Here is a 12,417-nt window from a genome sequence, read left to right as displayed (position 1 = left end):
CTCTTATTCTTATCAAAAATTATATTCTTCCTCCTTTCTATGCATCCTTTTCTCACTTATTTTTAATATTAGATAGAAAAGATTTAAAGACACAAGTTTCTACTTAATAATCTTTCTCGCCAAACAATAATAGTTACCATTAAATACAGCTGATTAACGATTTTACAGTGACTTTACTGTCGTATATATGATCGCGTGCATGGTATACGTCGGTTGACAACGCCAGTGTAAACAGCCCTTAGTGGCCGTAACAGTGTGGCAGAATGCCGGCCCTTCGACCGGTAACTTGCGTTCTACGTGGTACGCTCGTTAACGATCCCGTTGGTCGCGCGATAACTTTAAGGTTATTGCCAACACTTACATCTCGCCGTGAAACAACATTGCCACTGATTGCGAATGAAACAGTAAACGCGTGCTCGAGTTGGCGCGCGTGGAGAAAGAAAGGAAAAAAATATAGAGTAAATTTATTTCTCGTTCACTTTTTACCCGCGCGATAAGGATGGAATTATTTCTACAAACTGCTCTCCGTTAATTACCCGCGTATATACTCGGCCGGGTAATCTAGATCCTGGCACCTGCAGGGCGAAATTGTGATAACGCCTAGTGTGAAATAACATTAACGTGGTACCATTATTATAGCGCCATTATGCCGCTGCTACACGATTAATATCAGAAATTGTATAGTAAATCACGGTTATATGAGAAAAAAATTGGGCTTAAAACTTAGTTACAAAATTATCAATTAACTAATTATTCTATAGTAATTTTTAGTAACTTTATAGTTCTTTTATAATAATTTTATTATAATTTCTAGTAATTATAAATATTTTTATGGGTATATTCCGAACAAAATATTAGTTTGGTTTTTCTGGATGTTAGCAGTTATTTAACTAAACTAGGAAGTGTTCCGAACCTATTATTAAAGACTATCTTATAGCCATTATTATAACGTGTTATTAATAAGAAATATAAAAAATGTTCAAATTAAAAAAAACCATGTTCAATATATTATCTTTTCCATTATTATATTATACATAAACGTTATACTATATACATAGTTTTACATGTTATGACAGATTCGGAACATTTTTCGATTCAGTTTAGTTTAAATATAGTTGCCAATATACATATCTAAAAAAAAATTAGCCAAACTAAAAACACTTTGAAATATAAGCTATAATTTCTAAGAATTTTATAGTAATTTATAATATAATTTTCTAGTAATTTTGTCTAGAAAAAACCATTTTCCTAATTCTAATAATATCGTTATTATTCTCTCGCTTCCACTCAAACGGAAAAATTGATGGATATATCTGACGTAATCGAGGTAATCTTCGTCAAATCGTGTTTACGCAAGCTTCCATATTTGTTTGTCTTTAGACACTTTCTCACAGTGCTTGGAGCGATAACGAGATATGACGGATGGAAGTCTCTAATATCCAGTAAAGTCAGCGTGCAAACTGAGAGAGGTATGAACACGCGGACGGATTACGGAACGGTTGTGCGATGTGCGTGGTCCGTGTGCGCTCTCCCCGGCGAGGTTAGGCGCGTGCGAGCCGGATTTATGACCCTCCATTATGACGTTGACATATCGCCTTCGTGAGGGTAGCCTAAACCAAACCCAAGGCGAATCTAAGCCCCGTGTATCTAAGCCAACGGCTAGCCACAGGTCACCGCGACCGGTATACGAGAATACTTGGGACTAATCCTGCGGTTCGCTCACCGTATACTCTCTGCAATAGCTGTAACCAACGATGACTTTCCCTTGTAACATTTGACTTGCATATAACATTTTTTTTTATCTTATATGTATCACAACCAATCGTTCTTTTGGAACAGAATTCAACGATCCTTTTCAAAAATAATAAAAGAATAAAACAAGCTTATATTCATGATACATACATATATATATATATATATATATATATATATATATATATATATAAAAAGTCGTTTAAACATCGAAAGAACGTAGACATAGCCAAAATCGAAGAACATCGAATTAGAGGACCCAAACCGCTCGCCGAGCCGTGCACAAGCGACATACCACGAAAATTATTGACATCTTCCGTTCGATAATGGTTGTCTAGCGCCGCAATAAAGCAATGAAGGGGACAGAGGGAGGAGTAGATTTAAAGGGCGTGCGAACTCGCTTTTACGCGTCGGATGCGAAACCCCGATTCAATTTATATCCTTTGGTCGCGCGTTTCCTGCCTGCGGCGCGCACATCTTTCAGGATTGCACCACTTCGTCCACTTCCGGGGGATTCCAGGCTCCCGTCTTTCTCCTTTCTTTTTCTCTCTTTCTCTCCCTCTTTCTCTCTATGAAATACGACGATGATTCTATCGGCAGCGGGCATTGCGACGATTTCTCGAAGGGAAACGTGTAGAAGGGTGACGCAAATATATCGCGTTGCAAAATGGACCGGGCGGCGTTATAGCGGTCCGACGTCACGCATCGGCGAGTGTCAAAACACCATGGAGGAGCTCCGCAGCCTCTTATACTATATGATGCATTAAAGGGAATCGAGTTAATGGACGAGATCAAACGAGATCAGACATTCAAAGGCGACTGTTCCTCTCCTTCCTCCCTAAAGGAATTGTCAAAATACATAGCGAAAGATAGATCGAATATATATCTATACTGATGAGAGATCTCGATAGGCTGGAGAACGGATTAAATAAATATCACACATTTGTGTTACCGTGTATTTCTTTTTTTAACACTTTTTTGAGTGCTAAATCCAGTGAAATTCTATTTTTCAGCGATAGCACAGCGTATCTCTGGTGTACCGAAGGTCGATTCTTTTTCCGAGTAAGATCGAGGTCTCCCAACGCGCGGTCTGGGAATCGTAGCTTTACATTGCCATATATATGTAACTATAGGAGTCGAGAGACAAACGGCAACGGTTATCTATCGAGGTTGAGAAAAGTAGAAAGAAAGAGAGAGGTAGGGAGGGATAAGAGAAGAAATAGGTAAATTCTGATACGGATGGGCAGGAAAGGAGCAGAGTAAGAAAGATGGGACGAAAACATCGATTGCAGGGGCTTGTAACACCGCGGTACGAACAGAGGGATCAAGCCGAGCGATAAACCAAGCGGCCTGGAAAATGCCGGATCAACGGTACGATGTTTCAGCAAAAACTGTCTGGATCGGAACAGCCCCAGTTCAGAGGGAGGTGGCAGAAGGAAGGAAAAGAGAGAGAGGGAAGCAAGAGTCGCTCGCCAGAGAACTGCGAAGCTTTTCTCGTGGTTTCTGCCTACGAGTTTCTCCCTCAGCAAACGCTTATCTATATATACATACATATATGTATATATGTGAGGACATACATACTACGGGAATAATCGTGTATGAATTTTGCGTTATGCCACCATTCTATAGTCGCGCACGAGTCCCGACGGATTTATGAGAAAAGTAATATGAATTAAACTAACGTTTCTCTTTCTTTGTCCCTCTTTCTCCCTCTCTCTTTTTCTCCATATATGTTCTGGTTATATGCTGTAAAAGGACCGTTGCCTCTGCGAAATCGAATTGAGGGTAATTCGCCGTAATAAAATATAACGTAGCTTTTCGCGGAACAGTTTGCATTGTTGTTGAAATAAAGTCAACATTAATTAATTATCCATATAGCGCATATATCGCATATTAATTAAATTCCATTACTACAACATATTAAACAAAAAGATAAGTTCATGTGATCGAATCAGTGTAAAGATGAACACTTTACATTAGTGTAAAAATGAAATATTTAAAATATAGTGTGTTTGAGAAAAGACAATATCCTTTCTCTAAAAAATATTTTTATCCAAACTTCGAGAAAGCATAATGTAAATAATAATTATTAAATATGGGAAAAATAAAAATAAGAGAGAACCATCTATTAAAAAATACGTGAAATCTGTCTGACAAGAGATGAAACAATTATCATTCTGTAGATAACTTATCAAACAATGGTTAGTTGTAATAAACGTAAGAATATTTAAATATTTAATATAATATTGACTTTAATTTTTATATAATTTAACAAAATATATTAGACTGCATAAGTCGTTTATTTAAATTTTTTATTAATCGCTTCTCATAGACTGATATAAAGCACTAATTGTAAGTATGCAGTAGAAATTGCCGCATACCGTTGACAGATGGCAGCAGCATTAATTAGAGAATGACGAGCCGTTACCGACCAACATAACAACAAAGCCGCAGGTTGCATCATGTATATAAGCATGGGAAACGTCAAAACACCGTACTGTTGTTAGTTTAATCGTGTAGTACGTGAAATTTTTACTTCGACAGATCCTTTAATCCGATTATGTAGTTGTAGTGCGTCAAACATGAAGACGATAGAGGGCAAAGTAGTTATGCTGGGATCTCAAGGTAAGTGCTCTGATCGCAATAAATGCGCGGCAATAAAATTTACCTGTTATCGTGTTATATAATATCACAAAGAAAGATTTGTGACTTCTGAATTGACGTTTCGGATGAACGAGTCATAAAGCTTTTTGCAGACATACGAGCGACTCATTTTAAAGGTTAGTCATCGCGTTATTGTTTCCGATTCTATCTTTTGTTTTGTCATAGAGGTTAGGTGAACACGCAAATCAGTTTGAACCCGTTGCTTATTTTACATTTATTACGAAATTCGATGTTGCAACATCTGATACAATTGCCTTGATTATATGTTGCGCGAGTGGGACGTTCACTTACTAATTGGATGCAAAATATTTTTTCCCTATTTCTTCTAGGCTAATGAGAATTTAATGTCGATACATGTCGATCTATGCAGGATGTCTGAGACCATCTGTACATATATCTGTACAAATATTTTAAAACTGAGCGTGACAGATAAAAATGTTTTAAACAAAAGTTGTAGGGCTTTAACAAATACATGAAATGGTGAAACATATTTGACCTTGACAGCAGTTATGAAAGAAATCTCAATTCATTCAAAAACACGAGAAATATGATAGGGCATCATGTATGGAAACGAATTTGTTTACAAACCAACGCTATTAGATCTCATTAAAAGAAAGGGAAATGGAGGTTGTTAAATAGCTTAGGCTTCTGGGTACTAATTTTATCTCTTGTAAAAAAAAACTGTAAACGTTCGAATATAAATATTTATTTGATACTGCTGATTTATATCCATTATTTTGATAACGAAACATTTGCGACATTTATTTGAACATTGTCATACTTTTTTACCCACACTCACAAATTTTTAAAACATACTTTTGACTCACCCTATATATACATATTTTAATTTTGTATATGTAAGTACATATATAAGTATGTATGACTCAATTGTAGAGATAACTGAAACATTTTGATTCACTTTAAAGCTTATTCGGTGAAATATAGTCGTTATTCTTATGATTCTTATATAAAATACAGTGTTTGCTGTTATCTAAATAAAATTACATAGATGATCATCTAGAAGAGACTTTGGCGTCATCTTATCTTTATACAGATAATAAAAATATGTATTATCTATATCTGCCTTTTAGATGAAAAAAAAGTATTATCTTTACTAAATTATCTAGACTAAGAAAATGTAACTAGATTTTTTGGTGGGCCAAATGTAAAATTTGAGATTATACTATTATTTATATTTTTACCTTTGTATTACCCAGGAACCATCACATGAAGAGGCAAAGTTGAATCTTTTTTTAGGAAGAGAGGGAAAGGACTTATAATTAGAGCATAAAAGTAAAAAAAGCAATTTGAAGTTATGCGCTTATAATTCAGTTTCATTTTTATTTTTTCTGCTGGTCAAACATGGACATCGCGGGTTGGATTGAAAAATCTCACGGGCCGGATCCGCCCCGCGGACTGCCAGTTGTGTATCCCTGATCTGAACATTGGTTTAGAATTTTAGAATCATATCACATAAAAATATTTAAATAGTAAAACTTAATAAGTAGTAAGCGATGAAAAAACTTCTGAAAATTTATAAAATGTTTTACATGTATATACTTTTTATAAAATATGAATATATTTTTATATCTCTTTTATAATTTATATTTTTTTATAACTGTTTACATAAGCAGTCTTAATAATAATATTATTTGGAAATTCGCTAGATGAATTGCCATGTGTAATTTTATCTTTTATCTAAATATATTTAAGACAAAATCATCTTTATGTTATCTAAAATAAATTTACATATTTTTATCTCATCTTTATTTGGCTACTTTAAAAATCATCTAAGCACAACACTGGATATAAGAATATGCAGATTGATAAAAACAATTATATGTATTAACAAACACTTTCTTGGTCTTTCTTTTATTAGTTTTTTACATTAAAGATATATAAATTTTTTTATTCTTTTTAAGAATTGAAAAAAAATCGAAAAAGAACGATATTTTTTACATTTTGAATCCGATATTTGTTTGGTGCAAGTGACGTAATGTTACTTATATTACAACATATATGTATATATCTTCGGATGGAGGTCAAAATCCGCGCATGGCACAGTTCCCGGTAGAGCACAACGTATTGATAACAAAAAGCACATATTGTAGGAAATCTTTTAATCACTTTTAATATATATATATATTATCGTAATCACATTTTCTATACACATACACACAATATTTGATTAGCGACAATCAAATGTCAACAGTGAAAAGATGAAAAGACACAAAGAATATAATCACGAAATTATGTAACTTTTAAAGAAAAATTATTCCTGTAATAATCTCTTTTCTTTTCTTAGTTTTTTTATTTGTCAATTAAGTACAAGAAAAACGAATGTCAAATACGAAACTATATATATATGTATATATATTAAATATTTTTTATCTCATATTGGTTGATTAAATTACTACCATCAATATTAAATATTGTTTTGTATTTTATATATAATAATTGTCAAATGTTTTATATTTTTATAATAATTGATAAAATCGGTCATATATTATTATATTCTGGATATAATTGTTTATATATGAATGTTTATCTGTCTACATTTTATAAAATCGGGTAAAAGTCCGATTATTGCATAGTAACTTGAAATACACGCGCTATCAGATAAGGAAATTGATTTTTTGACATGTATAGAACAAAGTTCGATATATGTATGTGCATTACACGTGCCAAATAATAGCGTTGACCATAAACATGATGTTATTATTACACAAATATTATTTTCAGGTGTCGGCAAAACGAGTTTGATCGGGCGTTACATGGGAAACTTTGAGCATGCAAGTCCGACAATAGGGGCATCTTTTTTCAACTGCAAGCTCAATTTGGGGGATACGAAGATAAAATTGCAAGTACGATTGTGAAAAATATTTGTACTATCATGTTTCGATATTAATATTCAGCGATTAATACAAAAATTTAATATTTATTATTATTTATATCGAATTAATAGCCACGAGCCTTTAATCATCTATCTATGTGTTATCTTTCTAATTAGCTCCTGACCTTTCATCAATTCATCTATCTTTCTCTGTCTTTATATCGCCTTATTCAATTGTCTGCTTAAGGCTTTATAAAATCATTCGAATCGGTCTGAAGAATTAAGGGTTATTTTTTTTTTTTTTTTTACGCAGGTATGGGACACAGCTGGCCAGGAGAGATTCCGTTCTATGGCGCCGATGTACTACAGGAACGCCAATGCGGCCATGCTAGTCTTCGATCTCACGCAGTACAACAGTTTTGCCGCGATCAAGAATTGGGTGAAAGAGTTGCAGCAGAATGTGGAAGAGACGATGGTGCTGGCCGTGATCGGTAACAAGTCCGATCTGATGCATCAGCGGCAGATCGATGGTGAGGAGGGTCAGAAATACGCTACGTCGATCGGTGCTACATATCATGAGATTTCGGTGTTGCATAACGAGGGGGTGGAAACCGTTTTCCTTGCCATCGCCAAAGATCTGCTGAGAATGGCATCTGACAATACGGACACGACCACTCTTAAAATTTCCGAGTCGAATAGCTTCTTCAACGGCATGCCTCTCTCGCCTTCCGTCGAGGAAAGCCCGCAAAACACTAGTATTGCGCATGGCATACTCGAGAAGCCGTTCACTTGCTGCTAAATTTTAGCTCAAGAACGGTCGATAGCAGTTTAAGAAAAGATTGTGAGGCCTTGCTCAGACGAGTCCGCGTTAACGCACGACGGTTGTGTATTACGCCGACGACCAAAGAATTTTTAAATGTTATTTTAATATTTACCGTCGAGACATGTAATGTTTTTCTTTTTGTAACAGCATTAATTACGTTGGCGAGCCATAAATTCTTGTTTTGCGTTGCGTCTCCATTTTTAAGATACAAGCTATTACGGCGCAAACAACGATCTGCTCTTCCACGCAGCTTCGATTCTAAATTAGTTAGACCACGTTTGTGATTACACAACGCTCGTGTCAATTTATCGCGGGCATTAGTCGACGATATCATATATATTATCATAAAATCGTACCTTTGAAGTAAAGAAAGTTATATGTTCGATTTTTCTATAAATGCGTACCAAGAGAGATAAAAGATAATATATATTTTGTTGCATATATACAAGTATATGTAAACGAGATCTCGTAGAAATTTAACGCGGTACGTTAATTCGTGTCAAAGTAATTAGGGTCGTGACGTTATAAACCAGGAAATCGTGTACCATTGTACACGAAGCTATAAGCTCAATTACCTGATTATAATTTTCGCAAGTTGTATGCAATTTGCTGATAAATTTCGATGTAAATTAATTCTAGTTTATAAGGCACGATCGTTGAAATACACGAGAGATTAAAATCGATTAATACATGTATGACGATCGTGTAATTTGCCATGAAAAAACTAACGTTCGTAAACTACAGTTAATTATTGTATTATGATTAAAATTACTTTGATTACATTACTAATATTTACTAATTTTATATTAAAATCAACAGTATTCTGCATCTATGTGCAAATTTATTTATAAATAGAATAGATTTATGACAATTTTTTTGCGAAGAGACTGCTTTAAGTTTAAATACTTTTCTTTCCTACAAAAACGACAAATTAGTTTCGATACTTTTAGGAAAATTTTTAATACTTTGTTATTTTTATTTTCGCACATATTGTGATACGCACGTTCACGCGCCTCGTCAATCACAACACTTTATCAAATCTTTATATTTGATCAATCAAATTTTTATATTTGATGAAGATGAATATATATTTCTAATAAAGAAAATATACGATACATATTTAAACAATTTATCTTTTGCATTCCTTGTTACCACATTTGTTAATGTGGTTTATAAATATTATATTGAAAAAAGTATTCATTGAAAAATATTTTTATATTTTATATCTACCAAGTGTCCAATAGAGAGTGACTGTATCACCTCTCGTGTGCAAGTAGAGCAGATTAAAACCGAGTAGAAAAATCCTCTATAAATTGACGATTTTTGCAATAATTAATGAGAAATTAATTATAAAAATAAGTAATTGTAATAAACACAGTATATAAATGTTATATATATGTAAGTAATCAAGCATGTTACATGTAACGTATATGTTAGTTGTAATTTCCACTCATAGATGTAACATTTTTAATATAACATATATTACATTGTAGTTATATTGTATTATAATTATATATATATATCAAATTATATACCACATTGATGTATCGATAAGTCAGTGCTATCTGGGATATAATGATAATATAACTACAATGTAATATATAATATGTTATATTAAAAATGTTTTATCTATGAGTGGGAAGTTACAACTAACATATACGTTACATGTAACATGCTTGATTACTTACATGTACATAACGTTTATATATCTGCATTTGCTGAGAACAATTATTGTTAATGTTATTATATTTTATATATGACATATCTTATATATAGTTTATAATAGTAATAACAATTATTTTTTATTATATAAAATATACATAATTTACAATAGTAATAATTATAATTAGCATTATAAAGATATAAAGATAAATTGACATTATACTATATCATATATTATCCTACATAGTTAAGATAGGATGCGTTTGTTCGAGATCCGAAAAGCTGCACCTCCTCGGGAAATCTACTCGTCGCGCTACGACAGAGAGCGATAATCACACAATGACTCATTCTCACTCCAGGCCGGGCCTCGCGGAGCGTGACGTCCCAGCTTTGTCTACATGTAACTCGGCTCATTTTTGTTATGTAAGCGCTCGTTTATTATGCATCTAGGTCCATTAGATAGATTCGCGGCGGTGTCTTCGAAACCGATGCGTAGTGGAAAGAGACGCGCTCTACGCTCAGGGTCGTCCGCGCTTGTACGAGAGTCAAGGAACTTCGAAACTCGCATTTTCTCACTGGCGTAATTCGAACTCCGCTAACATGGAAGAGAAAGAAAAAGGGACTCCAAGTTCACGCAACGCGAAGGATCCAGGATGATTGGAGCGGAAGAGCATCCGCAGTGGTTGACGTGAAGAAATAATTTAAAAATTAAAGAAATTACTAATAAAATGATATAAAAACATATGTAAATTGCAAACTTGTACATTGTTTTTTCATCATTCTATTTCGCTCATTAAGCTTCCTCTATGAGCAAGCTGGTTTCTCAATTTTGGTTTCCTCATACAAGAACATGCAAGTTTTCAATTTATACACATTTTGTACATAAACTAACATTTTTTGTCATGTATAGTATATATTGTATGTATGTACTTACTCTTGTAAGTTTCTTTCGTAAAATTCAAAATATTTTTTTAAGAATTAAAATTTTCATAAAAAATGAATACTTTCACATAGACACGAATTTTTTATTTTATTTTTAAGAAATATAATTTTTCGATATGTTGGAATATTTTGAATACACATTGGAATAGAAATCTGAAAAAAAATTTTACGAAAACGAAACTGTCTCTAATTAAAAAATCACATTAAAATTATCTAAAATATTATTTTACGAAAAAATTATTTTACCATTTTACACTGCTGCAAATAGTTTGAATCGAATAGTAAATTTATTTCATCAATTACTTGATGTTTTCTTGAATCATTATAATATTAATTCATCATTATTATTACACATCCAGCTAAATCCGGATCTGACCTTAGAACCGGAAAGATTCGAGAAGATATGAGAACCGTTAGACTATATATAATATAGCCTACAGATCTGTGTTGGTTCCTGAATTATAAATAATTCTGAGACAGGTGCAATTAAACGAGCGGATAAAAGAGATTAGCTGAAAGCAAAAGATGGTTCACCGATTGTTCTCCAATAGCGGGCGGATTATTAGCATGTCGTGCGAGCGCAATGAAGTTTTATTGCCGTTTAAAGACAATAGGCCGTAAAGCGGCATCCGAGATTGGCCAATTTGCAATTTTCCATTGCAAAACTAACGCATCTCGATCGTTTAACGCAGGAGGAAACCGGCGCGGCGCGGCGCGCTAAGATTTTACACGCCCTTTTCGACACGCTCGCGACGCGAGAAAATTGTTTTCCAGGTCCTTGACATGCGTGCGCGCGCGCGTCAAGACAACACTTGAATTTCGCGCTTTGCCAAACAGGAAGAATTTCATCTCGTTGTTCTGCTGTCATTGCAACGCAGGATGCATTTTTACTTTCTTTTTCTTAACGCGTATTTTTTAATGACCTAATCGAGGCTCTCTCGCTAACAAAGTGTGTCATTCTTGTGCGTCTGAGTTTTTTAAAATTAAATTAAATTAAAATTAAAATAATAGTCGTTATCATCAAATAAAATTAAAGAAAAATAAAAGTTGTTATTATATTATAAAATCGAAGATAATGGGATGTGAGAACTAGAAAAAAAGTTTGCAAAAGAATGCATTTTTACTTTCTTTTTCTTAATGCGTATTTTTTAATGAGCTAATCGAGGCTCTTTCGTTAATAAAGTGTCACTCTTCCGCGTCAGGTTTTTAAAAATTAAATTAAATTAAAATAATAGCCGTTATTATCAAATTAAATTAAGTAAAAGTAAAAGTTGTTATTATAAAATCAAAAAGTGATATAAGAACTAAAGAAAAAAAGTGCAGAAGACATTTTTACTTTTTTTTCTTAACGCGTATTTTTAATGAGCTAATCAGAGCTCTCTTTTTCTCATTATAATTCAAAATTAAAAGAATAGCCATTATGATAAAATAAATTTAAATAAAAATGAAAGTCGTTATTATATATAGAATCAAAGATGGTGGATGAAGACTATATAGAAAAAAGATTTACAAACTTATTTCTTTTTTTTTTGTGTATATTAAAAAAATTTATTACACGACAATTTATATATTTTGATACTTGTTGAAAGGTGCTCAAAATTGTCAAATATTGAAAATATGATAAATCCTGCATTAGACGAATATATATATATATATATATATATATATATATATATATATATATATATATATATTGCAGGATTTATCATATTTTCAATACTTGACAATTATAATATATTAT

The 12,417-nt window shown here is 33.0% G+C and overlaps 1 protein-coding gene across 2 annotated transcripts; it reads left to right on the top strand.

The window, feature by feature from the left end:
* The first annotated feature begins 4,175 nt into the window (after positions 1–4,175).
* On the top strand, positions 4,176–9,200 carry LOC114929584 (uncharacterized). 2 transcript variants are annotated; one of them, XM_029301163.2, is made up of 3 exons: positions 4,176–4,377; positions 7,159–7,280; positions 7,563–9,200. In XM_029301163.2, the coding sequence occupies exons 1-3, from the start codon at positions 4,335–4,337 to the stop codon at positions 8,046–8,048; spliced, it is 651 nt and encodes a 216-aa protein (XP_029156996.1). In that variant the 5' UTR covers positions 4,176–4,334; the 3' UTR covers positions 8,049–9,200. The 2 variants fall into 2 exon arrangements, with proteins under 2 accessions (XP_029156996.1, XP_029157003.1); XM_029301170.2 differs by lacking the exon at positions 4,176–4,377 and adding an exon at positions 4,385–4,532.
* The last annotated feature ends 3,217 nt before the right edge of the window (positions 9,201–12,417 follow it).

Source organism: Nylanderia fulva, unplaced genomic scaffold (genome assembly GCF_048542155.1).
Source record: "Nylanderia fulva isolate GAGA-0341 unplaced genomic scaffold, ASM4854215v1 Scaffold44, whole genome shotgun sequence".
NCBI lineage: Eukaryota > Metazoa > Arthropoda > Insecta > Hymenoptera > Formicidae > Nylanderia > Nylanderia fulva.
This window is presented reverse-complemented; position numbering and strand designations above follow the sequence as displayed.

Coding starts and splice junctions, on each gene's coding strand:
- LOC114929584 (XM_029301163.2), top strand. CDS start 4,335: ATGAAGACGATAGAGGGCAAAGTAGTTATGCTGGGATCTCAAG. Junction 4,378..7,158: donor AGTTATGCTGGGATCTCAAG/GTAAGTGCTCTG, acceptor TATTATTTTCAG/GTGTCGGCAAAACGAGTTTG. Junction 7,281..7,562: donor ATACGAAGATAAAATTGCAA/GTACGATTGTGA, acceptor TTTTTTACGCAG/GTATGGGACACAGCTGGCCA.